Here is a 14,306-nt window from a genome sequence, read left to right as displayed (position 1 = left end):
GTCGGGCACGTATTGGGGGGTTAAATAACCCGGCGTCTGAACGAAAAAATAAAAACAAGTATTTTTTCATCAACTCGATGATTTTTAAAGTAGATTTAAGACTTCGTTTTGCTACTACGACCGCCAGCGATGCTCGGTCGTTCTTTCTTCTTTGGCGTTGAGATCAGCAAGCGACGCCGGGGAAGGACGGACTTCCATCAAAATGGCAGATGCTGCGCACTTGCTCGTTTACGGAGTATCTGCTCTCCTCATTTCTTTACACAGATCAACTGCAGAGTGCTAACTTGAGACTAACAACAAGCCTCCACAATTTCCGTCGATATGCGGTCTCCGTATCTATTAATATCACAGATAATTACTGAATATACGGGGGTTTCTCCTCATATCCACATGCATGTCTATGTAAGGATTTAGGACACAGTCGCAGTGCATTCGAATTTTCATTGGTTCCCAATTGGACAACGTGTTTGAATGACCAATCAAAAGAGAGACAAGGGGCTTCCCGCATTCATATACAAGGCATGTGTTATTATTCATATAATAATGACATTGACGGTTATCACAGTTCACGTTATCCAAATTGCTTACAAATGTCATAGAGTTCGTTAACTCTTATCTCCGAATGATGTGTGATAAGTTTTATTTTTGTTAATTTCTGCAGCCAATGCGTAAATGTAAGACGTAAATGAGAAGGTCGCCAAACTGTTACTATGCGTGGGGAGAAAATCGCACTTTACTTGTCACCCTTGCATATCAACATCAATTATACAGGGTGGTCATTCTTCTGGGAAATCTGGAATTGACAGGGAATTCCATTTGGCATGCAAAAGTCAAGGAATTGTCAGGGAATTGTCAGGGAATTTTTAGAAATACTTGTCTTATGGAAGCATAAATTCTTACGATAAAAAGAACCTCGCCCAACATATTCGATAGTCCTATGATGGTAAAAACTAAATATTTTCACCCTCGATCTTCTTTACCGCGAACTCTGTGAGCTCTATTAATACTTCGCTGTGCCGCACGATGGCGTGCAAGTAGTACCTTATTACTTCAGGCTATATCGTACATCAGGCATAGGGTGGTCCTTATTCGGGGTGTTGACGTATTTTTCCCGCCCCAATTCCAAATCAACTTCAAACAAGTCAAAAACAATTGCACAAATTTTTAAAATTTTTACCTCAACTCTAAGATAGTTCGCTCTGTGATCGAAGTTTCTTGCGGAAATAACATGGGAAAAACAGTTTTTCTCATTATAGATTTTGTTGTAAGAGTAATAATGTTCCGAAAAATTTGTAACTGCGAGGTTTTAGTAGGCGTTCGGGCTACTATCTATGAAAAAATTCACATGATCGTCGAGAAATTTCTCATTTTCATCCCGAAGTGGCAAAGCGGTCAGCTATCAGGGACAAACGTATCGCAATTGTATTGAAGATATTCGTCCAACAAAAATGGGTACCGGGTGTGCAAACGGACAAAATTGAACGACGATTCAATGCCGTATAAGTGCTGATGCTAATTTTTTGAAAGTTATGGATACATTCTCGAGTACAAATGGATTGAATCATTCTTGGCTGCAAATTGTATCGCGTGAATCCGAAACATTCCAAGACTTGGGATGCTTTTTGAGAATGGTTTTTATCCTTTCACATGGGAATGTGTCATTGGAAAGGGGACTTTCTATCAACAAAGAATGCCTGGCAGAAAATCTGAAAGAAGAATCTCTTGTTGCCCAACGACGAGTATATGACTTGGTTATTGCTAGTGGAGGACTAGATTCGTTAAAAACTGCAAAATCTTTGATCCTTAGTGCCAGGAACGCTAATTCAAGATACGTTGAACAATTAGCGAAATGTGTTTTCTGAGCACATACAGAAGAACTCGACAAAACTGCACGGAAGCGAGCTGGTTTGATCTTGAAGAAGTTTGCTGTTCGCGAATAATGAATGATAGGTTAATTTCATGCACGTGTCTTCGAGATTCGTTTATTTTTTTGCTCGAATATACAAAACTTTAGTATTATAGTCGATCTCAATTCATTTGAGTCATATCGTCACATTTTTACTCGAGCTCTCGACGTGTAAGTGAGGCCCGAAGTTGTAGGTCTTCAGCTTTAGAGCAATGTATCCACCAAATCCTGATGTTCCCTTGTGGTAAATTCCAGCCCCTACAATAGGGATCCGCGGATACGGCGCAACAGGCTGCGTATCAAAAAATGGGACTGTGCTTTGTCCGGCATCTTTATCCAAATCCGACGGACTGAACATCATGTATTGATTATGTTTTGAGTCTGGTATCGATCGTGCTCGAGATAGTGTTGATTTATCCGGTCTATCCAATTTCAGAAGTGTTCTGAAAACGAAGACGTTTCATCGTCAATTTTGAAATTCCCAAAAGACGAAAGTTCATTAGGTTAAAGAACCACGGAATTCGTACCTTGCATTTATCGATGCCGCATCGGTATTGTCGTTTCCATGCCACACGCTCTGTGTATGCGGGTTCGTCAGGGTACCACTCGTGAAATTGAACGGAGTCGTCATTATTTCCAGGTTCACATGAGTACCTAGCTTCCTGAACTTCACACCTGGTTTTTTTTTATTTTCAACCGAGAAAAATCGAAAAACTCGATGAGAATAAATTGATAAAAAATTGCGAGTCTTCAAAAATTACAATAAAACTCGGAAGTTTCGAAAATCCAACTTTGCTTTCGTGTCTTGTATGACATTTCAATCGTCTCTTATTCGCTATTCCCATTTAATCTGATAGAACACACCTGTCATCAGATGGCCTGGAGGAGCCATAAGGTCATCTAGATCTATAGCTCTCTGGTGCCAAGACAATGTCATATAATCTGTTCCCTCATTTACTCCATTATCGTAAATAGAGTATTCCTCAACAGGCTTCCATTCCGTGACATTGCTAATTGTTCCGCTTTCCAATAACTGGCCCTGCTCAATTTGGAGGTGAATTGTTTCGTTGACCTTCACGAATTTAATACCAGTGATTACTCTATTGGTTGACAAAAGAAAGAAAAAAATTAAAACAATAAAGAAACCTATTTTTAAAATTGGATAGAACCAGGAAGCAATTCTTTGAATATTTACTTATTCGAGTCGACGTCAGCAACGACTTTGCGCAAGTTGAAATATCGTTCTGAATTTTTGTCCTGTTCATCGCAAGAACATATGCAGTAACTGCAATGCCAAAACAGCCATCTCCACCAGCTATCCACCTTGGTTGTACCTTGAGCACACGTTCCTTTCTTTCCAAATACACTACCGATTCCGTATTCTATATATTCGTATCTTCGACTGCTATTTTTCCCCTACAAAGTTGAACATTTAATTAGTGGGACATATTAGTGATCTGTATTGACAGGCAAATATCATTTTAACAAAAATCGCTTTTGCTCGCTTTTTCTGTGTCCAATTATGTGGTTAGTACAGAGAAACCAACCGCTGGACATATCGTCATGTCAGAATTAATGAATTGGCAATCGTATACTCCTCCGTTGCATTTCCGCTGTTTCTCGCAATATTCGTCTTTTGGGTCGCAAGTCACTTCGCCGTAACTGTAGTGTGCACAGTTTTTCCAACAATGGCCTCCTGGATTCAAGTCAACTTCGTGCGTGATATAGGACTGCAGAAACCAATTCAACTCTGTGCTCGTTTCTGGTCCTGTGAAAAATACGCCAATCATTTTCTTGTCACGGGTTCTTCAATTTAACAATAAAAAATACGTTTTTATCGTCTTCTCACCTCTCGGATATTCGGGATCACATTTCCACAAGTCTGGAGATACAGATGCCATCGCCGTCTGTACAGCCCCTGAGGTTTCTGCCATGCGAGCTTTGTACCTCAGTTTCGTCTGCTGTATCTCTTCGATAAAATTACCTGAAAGCAGGATCATCGTTATCCGAGGTTCCACAATCTCCTAATCTTTTTCTACGAGAAAAAGCATTCCTCGGTCTACCATTTTTATAAAGCTTCAGCAAAATCCATGAAAACTGCATTATCGTGTATCCTTTGAGCTCTGTAATCGCAATAATGTTGTACAAATTGTAGAGCAACTGTTGCGGCGATTGATGGTCATTGCAAATCGTTTTCTCTTCCTCCTGTAACAAAAGTTTAAAGTTAATATTCAACCTTTAATTGTGGAGACTTATTTTTCCTGATATCCAACATAAGAAAATCAATCTGCAAATGTCAATTTTTTCCTTAGTATTCATTCACCAAATTTGCTATCGTACATCCAATCATAAAAGAAGAATCCACGCCTTGTTCAAAAGGTATCATACTCAAGTCTTTTATATGAGATTTCGTGACTTGAGACGATTAATGTTGTAGTGCGTGTCAATTATAACTCACCTTCATATTGATGACGAGAAGATCAAGAAGGTTTTGAGTACTGAACGCGTGTTTGTCTGTTACAATAAGAGCGTGAATTCTTTCGAGAATTGTCGACATCCCGTCACCATCCGAGACGCACCGTTCGGCAAATTTTTCCAGGTCGTTTCTGTTGAACTTATCTGATGAATTGGCGTAAAGTTTGAGTTTATCGTATCGCAATGATGTATAAGCTATCTGGGAATTCAATTCCCTGAGATAATGCTCTAAGTCAGATTGTTCGTGAAGTTGTCGAGTGCGATTGTCCATCATCTCTGTCAAACGGATCCCTGAATTTACTTCGAAATCATCCAGTCTCCGGTACAGTTTGCTGATTTTGTTTATTATTCGCTTCTCGCTCGACAATATAAACAGATCACTTCCGACATTATTGTCATTACTGATGTCGGGGAACAACCCCATAATTTCAAACATGTCGCTTATTAATTCTTTCCCGAATCGCAGCACATTCGAAATGGGACCCACCGCGTCCAACGGCGTAACCGATGTTTCACATTGGAAAAATAGATTAACAAAAAACACCAACAAAGTGAACTTTGCTTTACGATTCGTTAAGATCAACCACATCGTCTGGCCTGTATTTGGGGGTTAAATAACCCAGCGTCTGAACGAAAAAATAAAAAAGTATTTGCTCATCAACTCGACGATTTGGAAATTAGATTTAAGTCTTCGTTTTGTAACTACGACCGCCAGCGATGCTCGGCCGTTTTTCCTTCTTTGGCGTTTAGATCAGCAAGCGACGCCGAAGAAGATGGACTTCTGTCAAAGTGACAGATGCAGCCAAGTTGGCCGTTTTCGAAGAATTTGCGTTCCTCGTTTCTTTACACGGACCGACTGCGAGGTCCAGAGACTCGCCAACTTGAGACTGATAAGCCCCTGCAATTTCCATTTAACTTATATGCATCGAAAGGAGAGATAAGGGATTAGCCGAATTGATACATGGTTTCCATATTTATATAAAAATGATATGGATGGTTATCACAGTTCAAGACGTCTAAATTGCGTACAAATATCAAGAGTTTGTCAGCTCCTATCTTCGAATGATGTCTAATAAGGTTTGTTTTGGTTCACTTCTGCAGCCAATAGCTGACTGTAAGACGTGAATAAGAAGGTCGCGAAATTGTCGCTATGCTTAGAGAGCAATTGGCACGTGCGTTGTCATCTGCGTACGCGTGGATACGCAGGCAATAGTTACATGTTAGACGTACTTGTAACCCTGCATTTCATCCATACCGAGTTGATTGCAATTATGCGAATGTTCATATTGTACAAAGGGTGAAATCACCCGTTTCACCTCCCTTTCAAATCATCTAGTAGTCATCACAGATAAACGGTGTCTAAGACTCATGTCGTAAAATGAATAAGGTTGCTGCTCCAACCGACATTATTGTAAAAAACATTTGTGTTTCTGCCTTGTAACTAGTAACACGTATCGCAATAAAAGCCTCTTTCTCAGCTTTAGTTTTCCGTGCCTTTTGCGTTCGTTCTTTATCACTCGCGAACCCGCATTTCATTCTGTAACTTCCACGAAAGTTACAATATATCATTAAAAATGTATTCCGGCTTACATCTTAGTTTCGCCCTAGTCACAACAGGTTAACCGGTTATAAACGGAGCGTTATTCAAAACTATTTTCCGCCTTGTCTTCTATCTCAGTTTCTCTCTAGTCACATCCGATTACCCAATCATACAACCAGAACATTGATTAAAATTTTTTCCGCCTTATATCTCAGTGTCGCCTAATCGTAATTCACATGAGATTAATCGGTTACAAACTTAGCGTTCATTTAAAATTTTTCCGCCTTATATCTCAGTGTCGCCTAATCGTAATTCACATGAGATTAATCGGTTATAAACTTAGCCATCATTTAAAATTTTTTCCGCCTTATATCTCAGTTCTTCAATAGTCACACAAGATTAACCTTTCGAGGTCAGAGATTCGGGATTCTCGGTCTCCTTCGAAAAATACATGAAGACGGTATCCAATATGTTGAATCCATCATGGGTAGAGTGTCGCTTTTAATGTCCGCATACAGTTGTTGGCTCCGATGAATCGCTCAATAAAATTTCTCACAACGGGCAGATGGATGTCGCCGTATCATTTTGGGACTTGAAGTCTAAAGAGGTTTCCGTTCGATATTTTGGCTCAGCATTTTCGGTAAAGAAGTTGACCCGAGTTACTCAACACGCGACGCTCTCCGTCGGGCGCGAGGTTGCAAGGAATCCGAGATTTTGGATTTTAGAAAATATTGTCGTACAGCAATGAGAACTTTACGCGGAAAATTAATGCCACGCTCACCTCTACTATTTCGTCACCCGAGAGAAATTTCTTGTTTTCATCCCGAAGTGGAAAAGCGGTCAGCTATCAGGGACAAACGTATCGCAATTGCATTGAAGATATTTGTCCAACAAAAATGGGTACCGGATGTGCAAACGGACAAAATTGAACGACAATTCAATGCCGTATATGTGCTGTTGCTAATTTCTTGAAAATTATAGATACACTCTCGAGTACAGATAGATTGGATCATTCTTTGCTGCAAATTGTATTACGTGAATCCGAAACAGCCCAAGACTTGGGATGCTTTTTGAGAATGGTTTTCATCCTTTCACATGTGGTTCAATCAAATAAACTGTTTAAGAGCCCAAAATGACGATTTTAGTCTACCCGAAAAGTAGCTGTGGATTCCGGCAGAAACGGGTGTTCTCATTAACCCCCAAAGTTTGCGCCGGATATTGTCGGTGCGTTTAGCAACAATCAGCGGTTGAATGCCGGGAATCATTGATTTGTTTTTGTTTTTCGCTTATGTAATGAAAACTATTGGTCGGATAGGAAAAAAATTGTATTAAAAGTTGTAGACAATTGAAAAATCTATCGATTATCGTTGGCCCGATGGGGATACTCCGATTTGTTTCTCAAGTATTGCGCTCGGAAATTAAAAAATGCGTTTTTTCCATTATTTTATACAAAATGTTAGAATGCATATGGGGAGTAGCAATTGTGAATTTGGAAAGCTTTCAATTAGTAGAAACTACAGTTTAAATTTGGTTGAAAAAAAGTTGTCAGTTTAACAACAATCTAATTTGCAACAAAAAAAGGTGTCCACTAGATTGTTATTTGGTGCCCAATGGTTAATCGTAGAGCAATGAACGTAACGGTTTTGGATAGTCGAAGAGTCGAACTACAACTGACAATGATTGAAAAATCGATATTTGCAACCTGAGACCTTCAAAAATGGCGTGAAAAAAAAGACGTTTTTCAAACTAAAGAACAATGAGAAAAAAATGGTCGTATCGAAATGTGGCAAAATGCATTGGAAAGCTGCTACTTTTCTACGAATTTTGCCGTCCTGAATTTTGTTTTGACCTCGTCTTGCTTGACGAGTATATGACTGAGTAATTGCCAACGAAGAACTAGATTCGTTAAAAATTACAAAACCTTTGATCCTTGGTGCTAGAAACGCTCATTCGAGATACGTTGAACAATAAGCGAAATCTGGTTCCCGAGCACAGACAGAAGAATTCGAGAAAGGTGCACGGAAGCGAGCTGGATTAATCATGAAGAAGTTTGCTGCAAAGAAAAAAACGGTTGCGGGTGACGCTTGTAAGGAAGCATCTGTCATCGAAGAGGATATGCGAAACCTTCTAAAAACGAGCGTGAACAAGTATCGTGAGAAAACTAACCATCTTCGCTCTCTCTTTATTTTTCGAGCAATGTGACATTTTACGCAGTATAATTATCTAGTCAAGTTGATGAAACTTTAATTCTCAGATACCAAATATGCGATATTATTACATTCTCTTAAACTAGTTTAAACATTGTACGAAGATTCATAACATTCAGCTCATTCGACATTGTCTATGGAAAATCAAAATGTCTCTGGTCAACTTTCATGGAGCTTTGCTGATACATTCGGCAACTTGATTATATGTAGATACTTATGGTGGCTGGGTGGTCATAATATGTGTGGTGTACTCTGATGTTCCTGTCATTTTAATCGAAGTCAAGCCTCGAAAAATATGTATGTTAAGTTATTCGATTATAAAATACATTATGACGTGATATTCTTTTCGAAATGACGAAAGTTTTATTTTACGCTGACAAAAAATGTATGCCCCAAAACCCGATCTTTGCCCTGATTTCAATTACGAAAACTACATTGAGAATTCAATTCTTGGAACTTGAATTAATAGTTGTCGTTTATGCTGTGCCTGATTAGGTAGTCGTACGAACATAAGCGAGTGCCAAAAAATGAGTGAAAATCCACATTTATAGTATATTTGGAGAGAAATCTAGTCAGGGAAACAGGGAAAACTCAGGGAATTTTCAAATCGAAACTGAGTGGCCAGCCCGATTATAATAATGAATGACTGTTTCATTCTATGCACGCGTCTGCGAGACTCGTTTATTTTTCCACTCGAATATACAAAACTTTAGTATTATAGTCGATCTCAATTCATTTGAGTCATATCGTCACATTTTTACTCGAGCTCTCGACGTGTAAGTGAGGCCCGAAGTTGTAGGTCTTCAGCTTTAGAGCAATGTATCCACCAAATCCTGATGTTCCCTTGTGGTAAATTCCAGCCCCTACAATAGGGATCCGCGGATACGGCGCAACAGGTTGCGTATCAAAAAATGGTACTACGCTTTGCCCGGCATCTTTATCCAAATCCGTCAGACTGAACATCATGTATTGATTATGTTTTGAGTCTGGTATCGATCGTGCTCGAGATAGTGTTGATTTATCCGGTCTATCCAATTTCAGAAGTGTTCTGAAAACGAAGACGTTTCATCGTCAATTTTGAAATTCCCAAAAGACGCAATTTCATTACGTCAGAGAACTACGGAATTCGGACCTTGCCGCATAGTTATTGTCGTTTCCATGCCACGCGCTCTTTGTTTGCGGGTTTGTCAGGGTTCCAGTCGTGAAATTAAACGGAGTTGTCATTATTTCCAGGTTCACATGACCATCTAGATTTCTGAACTTCACACCTGGTTTTTTTTTTCATTCCCCACCGAGAGAAATTAAAACACTCGATAAGAATACATTAATAAAAAATTGCGAATCTTCAAAAATTACAATAAAACTCGGAATTTTCGAAAATCCAACTTTGCTTTCGTGTCTCATATGACATTTCAATCGTCTCTTATTCGCTATTCTCATTTTATCTGATGGAACATACCTGTCAACACATGGCCTGGAGGAGCCTTAAGGTCATCCAGATCTATAGCTCTCTGGTACCAAGATAATGTCATGTAATCTATTCCCCAATACATTTCACTATCGTAAATAGAGTATTTCTCAACAGGCTTCCATTCCGTGGCTTTGCTAATTGTTCCGCTTTGCAATAACTGGCCCTGCTCAATTTGGAGGTGAATCATTCCGTTGACCTTCACGAATTTAATTCCGGTGATTACTCTGTTTTTTGACAAAAGAAACAAAAAATTAAAATAATAAACTTAATTTTAGAATTGGATTGGACTCTTCACAAATCTTTGCTGCAGCTCCAGGAAGAAATTTTTTGAATATTTACTTATTCGAGTCGACGTCAGCAACGACTTTGCGCAAGTTGAAAAATCGGTCTGAATCTCTGTCCTGTTCATCGCAGGAACATATGCAGTAACTGCAATGCCAAAACAGCCATCTCCACCAGCTATCTACCTTGGTTGTACCTCGATCACACGTTCCCTTCTTTCCGAATACACGACCGTTTTCATATTCTATATATTCGTATCTTCGATTGCTATTTTTTCCCTACAAAGTCGAACATTTGATTAGTGGGACAAATTAGTAATCTGTATTCACAGTCAAGTATCATTTCAACGAAAATAGCTTTTTCTCTCTTTGTCTGTGTCCAATTGTGTAGTTTGTATAGAAAAACTGACCGCTGGACATATCCACATGTCGGAATCGACGTATTGGCAATTGTATACTGCTCCGTTGCATTTCCGCTGTTTCTTGCAATTTGCGTCTTTTGGGTCGCAAGTCACTTCGCCGTAACTGTAGTGTGCACAGTTTTCCCAACAATGACCTTCTGGATTCAAGTCAATTTCGTGCGTGATATAGGACTGCAGAAACCAATTCAACTCTGTGCTCGTTTCTGGTCGTGTGAAAAATACGCCAATCATTTTCTTGTCACGGGTTCTTCAATTTAACAATAAAAAATACGTTTTTATCGTCTTCTCACCTCTCGGATCTTCGGGATCACATTTCCACAAGTCTGGAGATGCAAATGCCATCGCCCTCTGTACAACCCGTGAGGTTTCTGCCATTCGAGCTTCGTACCTCAGTTTCGTCTGCAGCATCTCTTCGGTAAAATTACCTGAAAATAGGGTCATGGTTATTCGACGTTTCACGATCACCTAGTCTTTTTTACGAGACAAAGTATTCCTCGGTCTACCATTTTTATAAAGCTTCAGCAAAATCCATGAAAACTGCATCATCGTGTATCCTTTAAGCTCTGTAATCGCAATACTGTTGTACAAATTGTAGAGTAACTGTTGCTGCGATTGATGGTCGTTGCAAATCGTTTTCTCTCCCTCCTGTAAGAAAAGTTCAAAGTTATTACTTATTCTTTAATTATGGAGACTTATTTCTCCTGATATCCAACATGGCAAAATGAATACGTGAATGTCAATTTTTTTTCATCAAACATCCATTCACCAAATTAATTTTCATATATTCATTATAACTTTACAAATACTAGGACTCGACCATCTTGTTTGTGTGTGAGCTATTCCTAGTGTTTCGCTGTACTTGATATGCCGACGCGTAAAGTTTTTCGTCAACAATTGAATCAATGATTCCATAGAGCGCAGTCAATATGGAAGCTTTTACATCGAAAAGTATCCTTTTTGAGAAGTCTTTCCATGTTTCTTCATCTACTGGTGAATGACTTTTAATCGAGATCTTTTTAAGGCTCATAATAATTTAATAAAATTAAACCATTTCTTCACGAATCTCCTGAAAGTATTATACAATGTCCGGTTAATGTTGTAGTGCGGGTCAATTATAACTCACCTTCATATTGCTGACAAGAAGATCAAGAAGGTTTTGAGTACTGAACGCGTGTTTGTCTGATATAATAAGAGCGTGAATTCTTTCGAGAATTGTCGACATCCCTTCACCATCCGAGACGCACCATTCGGCAAACTTTTCCAGGGTGTATCTTTCGAACTTATCTGCTTCATTGGCGTAAAGTTTGAGTTTACCGTATTGCATCGATGTATAAGCTATCTGGGAATTCAATTCCCTGAGATAATGGTTTAAGTTAGATTGTCGGTGAAGTTGTCGAGCAAGATTGTCCATCATCTCTGCCAAACGGTTCCCTGAATTTACTTCGAAATCCTCCAGTCTCCGGTACAGTTTGGTGATTTTGTTCATTATTCGCTCCTCGCCCACCGATATATTCAGACCCGATAAATAATCTCCGTCATGATAGTTACCACCGATGCCGGGGAACAACTTCACAATTTCAAACATGTCGGTTATTATTTCCTCCCCGAATCGCATCACATTCGAAATGGAACCCACCACGCTTACCGGCGTAACCGATGTTTCACATTGGTTAAATAGATGGGCGAAAAATACCAACAAAGTTAACACTGCTTTACGATTCGTTAAGATCAACCACATCGTCTGGCCTGTATTTGGGGGTTAAATAACCCAGCGTCTGAACGAAAAAATAAAAAAGTATTTGCTCATCAACCCGACGATTTGGAAATTAGATTTAAGTCTTCGTTTTGTAACTACGACCGCCAGCGATGCTCGGCCGTTTTTCCTTCTTTGGCGTTTAGATCAGCAAGCGACGCCGAAGAAGATGGACTTCTGTCAAAGTGACAGATGCAGCCAAGTTGGCCGTTTTCGAAGAATTTGCGTTCCTCGTTTCTTTACACGGACCGACTGCGAGGTCCAGAGACTCGCCAACTTGAGACTGATAAGCCCCTGCAATTTCCATTTAACTTATATGCATCGAAAGGAGAGATAAGGGATTAGCCGAATTGATACATGGTTTCCATATTTATATAAAAATGATATGGATGGTTATCACAGTTCAAGACGTCTAAATTGCGTACAAATATCAAGAGTTTGTCAGCTCCTATCTTCGAATGATGTCTAATAAGGTTTGTTTTGGTTCACTTCTGCAGCCAATAGCTGACTGTAAGACGTGAATAAGAAGGTCGCGAAATTGTCGCTATGCTTAGAGAGCAATTGGCACGTGCGTTGTCATCTGCGTACGCGTGGATACGCAGGCAATAGTTACATGTTAGACGTACTTGTAACCCTGCATTTCATCCATACCGAGTTGATTGCAATTATGCGAATGTTCATATTGTACAAAGGGTGAAATCACCCGTTTCACCTCCCTTTCAAATCATCTAGTAGTCATCACAGATAAACGGTGTCTAAGACTCATGTCGTAAAATGAATAAGGTTGCTGCTCCATCCGACATTATTGTAAAAAACATTTGTGTTTCTGCCTTGTAACTAGTAACACGTATCGCAGTAAAAGCCTCTTTCTCAGCTTTAGTTTTCCGTGCCTTTTGTGTTCGTTCTTTATTGCTCCCGAACCCGCATTTCATTCTGTAACTTCCACGAAAGTTACAATATATCATCAAAAACGTATTCCGCCTTATATCTTAGTTTCGTCCAAGTCAGATGAAATTAACCGGTCGTAAACGAAGCATTAATTTAAAACATTTTCCGCTTTTCATTTCAGTTTCTCTATAGTCACATCAAATTAACCAGTTATATAACCAGAACATTAATTAAAATTTTTTTCGCCCAAGTCACATGAGATTAATGGGTTATAAAACTTATAAATAGAGCGTTAATTTAAAATATTTTCCGCCTTATATCTTAGTTTGTCTATAGTCACATTCGATTAACCAGTTATACAACCAAAACATTGATTAAAATTTTTTCCGCCTTATATCTCAGTCTGACGATAGTCACACAAGATTAATCTTTAGAGGACCGGGACTTGGGATTCTTGGTCTTCTTCAGAAAATGCATAAGAAAGGTATTTAATATAATAAAACTATCATGGGTTAAGTGCCGATCAATCGTCGCCCCCGCACACAGGTATTTCTGTCCTCTAAAGGTTGACCAATTATTAACAGAACGTTGATATCGAGTCTGGGATTAGTAGAAATCGAAGTGGAATCCTTAATACTGCTCTACTTGAGTGTTATGTTTTCACTTCTCGAGTCTTCATTATGCATACAAAGGACTAAGACTACAATAAACTTAAAAACTGCATTAAAAAAAAAGTAACGACAGCGATTCGTCCAAAATGTCTCTGAATATAGTTTTTCGTTACAGTGTAACTGTCTCTAGTCCACATCCCTGAGATTCGTAATTCAAATACTTGAAAATTATGTTTCTTGTTTCAGGTGGCCTCTTACGAAATCCATAATAAATTGTGGGTGCGTAATGGTGTTCAAATACGGGGCCAAGCTATGACTTACATACAATGTAACTTTTGCAATTCGATGGTAGACGCGGATGTTTATCTGTTACAAATCTGCGCCATTCAGTTGCAGCCTGAGATCTTTTTGAAAACCGTCATTGACAAGTAATGTATTACATTTTGTACACCATCATATTATTGTACAATTTACATCTCTACCTATCTTTACTGTACCAAAGATACATATCCATACGATAATCTATCCCATCATTTTACAGATTTCATGTGTATGAATGGATGAGCCTGAACATTTACCACCCACCGCAGAATGAGTATTTAGAAGGAGAACACGATACCCCGATGCTGGAAAGTTGCCTGACATTTTTGGCGACTCTTGTTAGCGTCCGCACTAATTTAGGCATGCTTCTTTTTATTGCTCATCTTCAGTAGTTTTATCACACAATTCTCAACGCAACTTCTAATTGACCT

The 14,306-nt window shown here is 39.1% G+C and overlaps 1 protein-coding gene across 2 annotated transcripts in view; it reads left to right on the top strand.

The window, feature by feature from the left end:
* LOC124410404 (E3 ubiquitin-protein ligase Ubr3) overlaps nt 1-14,306 on the top strand; it is a 33,434-nt gene that overhangs the window by 11,800 nt on the left and 7,328 nt on the right. For both annotated transcript variants that reach the window (XM_046888738.1, XM_046888737.1), the window contains exons 10-11: nt 13,801-13,982; nt 14,096-14,235. In XM_046888738.1, the coding sequence (XP_046744694.1) occupies nt 13,801-13,982; nt 14,096-14,235 (322 nt within the window). The remainder of the gene's footprint in view (nt 1-13,800; nt 13,983-14,095; nt 14,236-14,306) is intronic.

Source organism: Diprion similis, chromosome 9 (genome assembly GCF_021155765.1).
Source record: "Diprion similis isolate iyDipSimi1 chromosome 9, iyDipSimi1.1, whole genome shotgun sequence".
NCBI lineage: Eukaryota > Metazoa > Arthropoda > Insecta > Hymenoptera > Diprionidae > Diprion > Diprion similis.
This window is presented reverse-complemented; position numbering and strand designations above follow the sequence as displayed.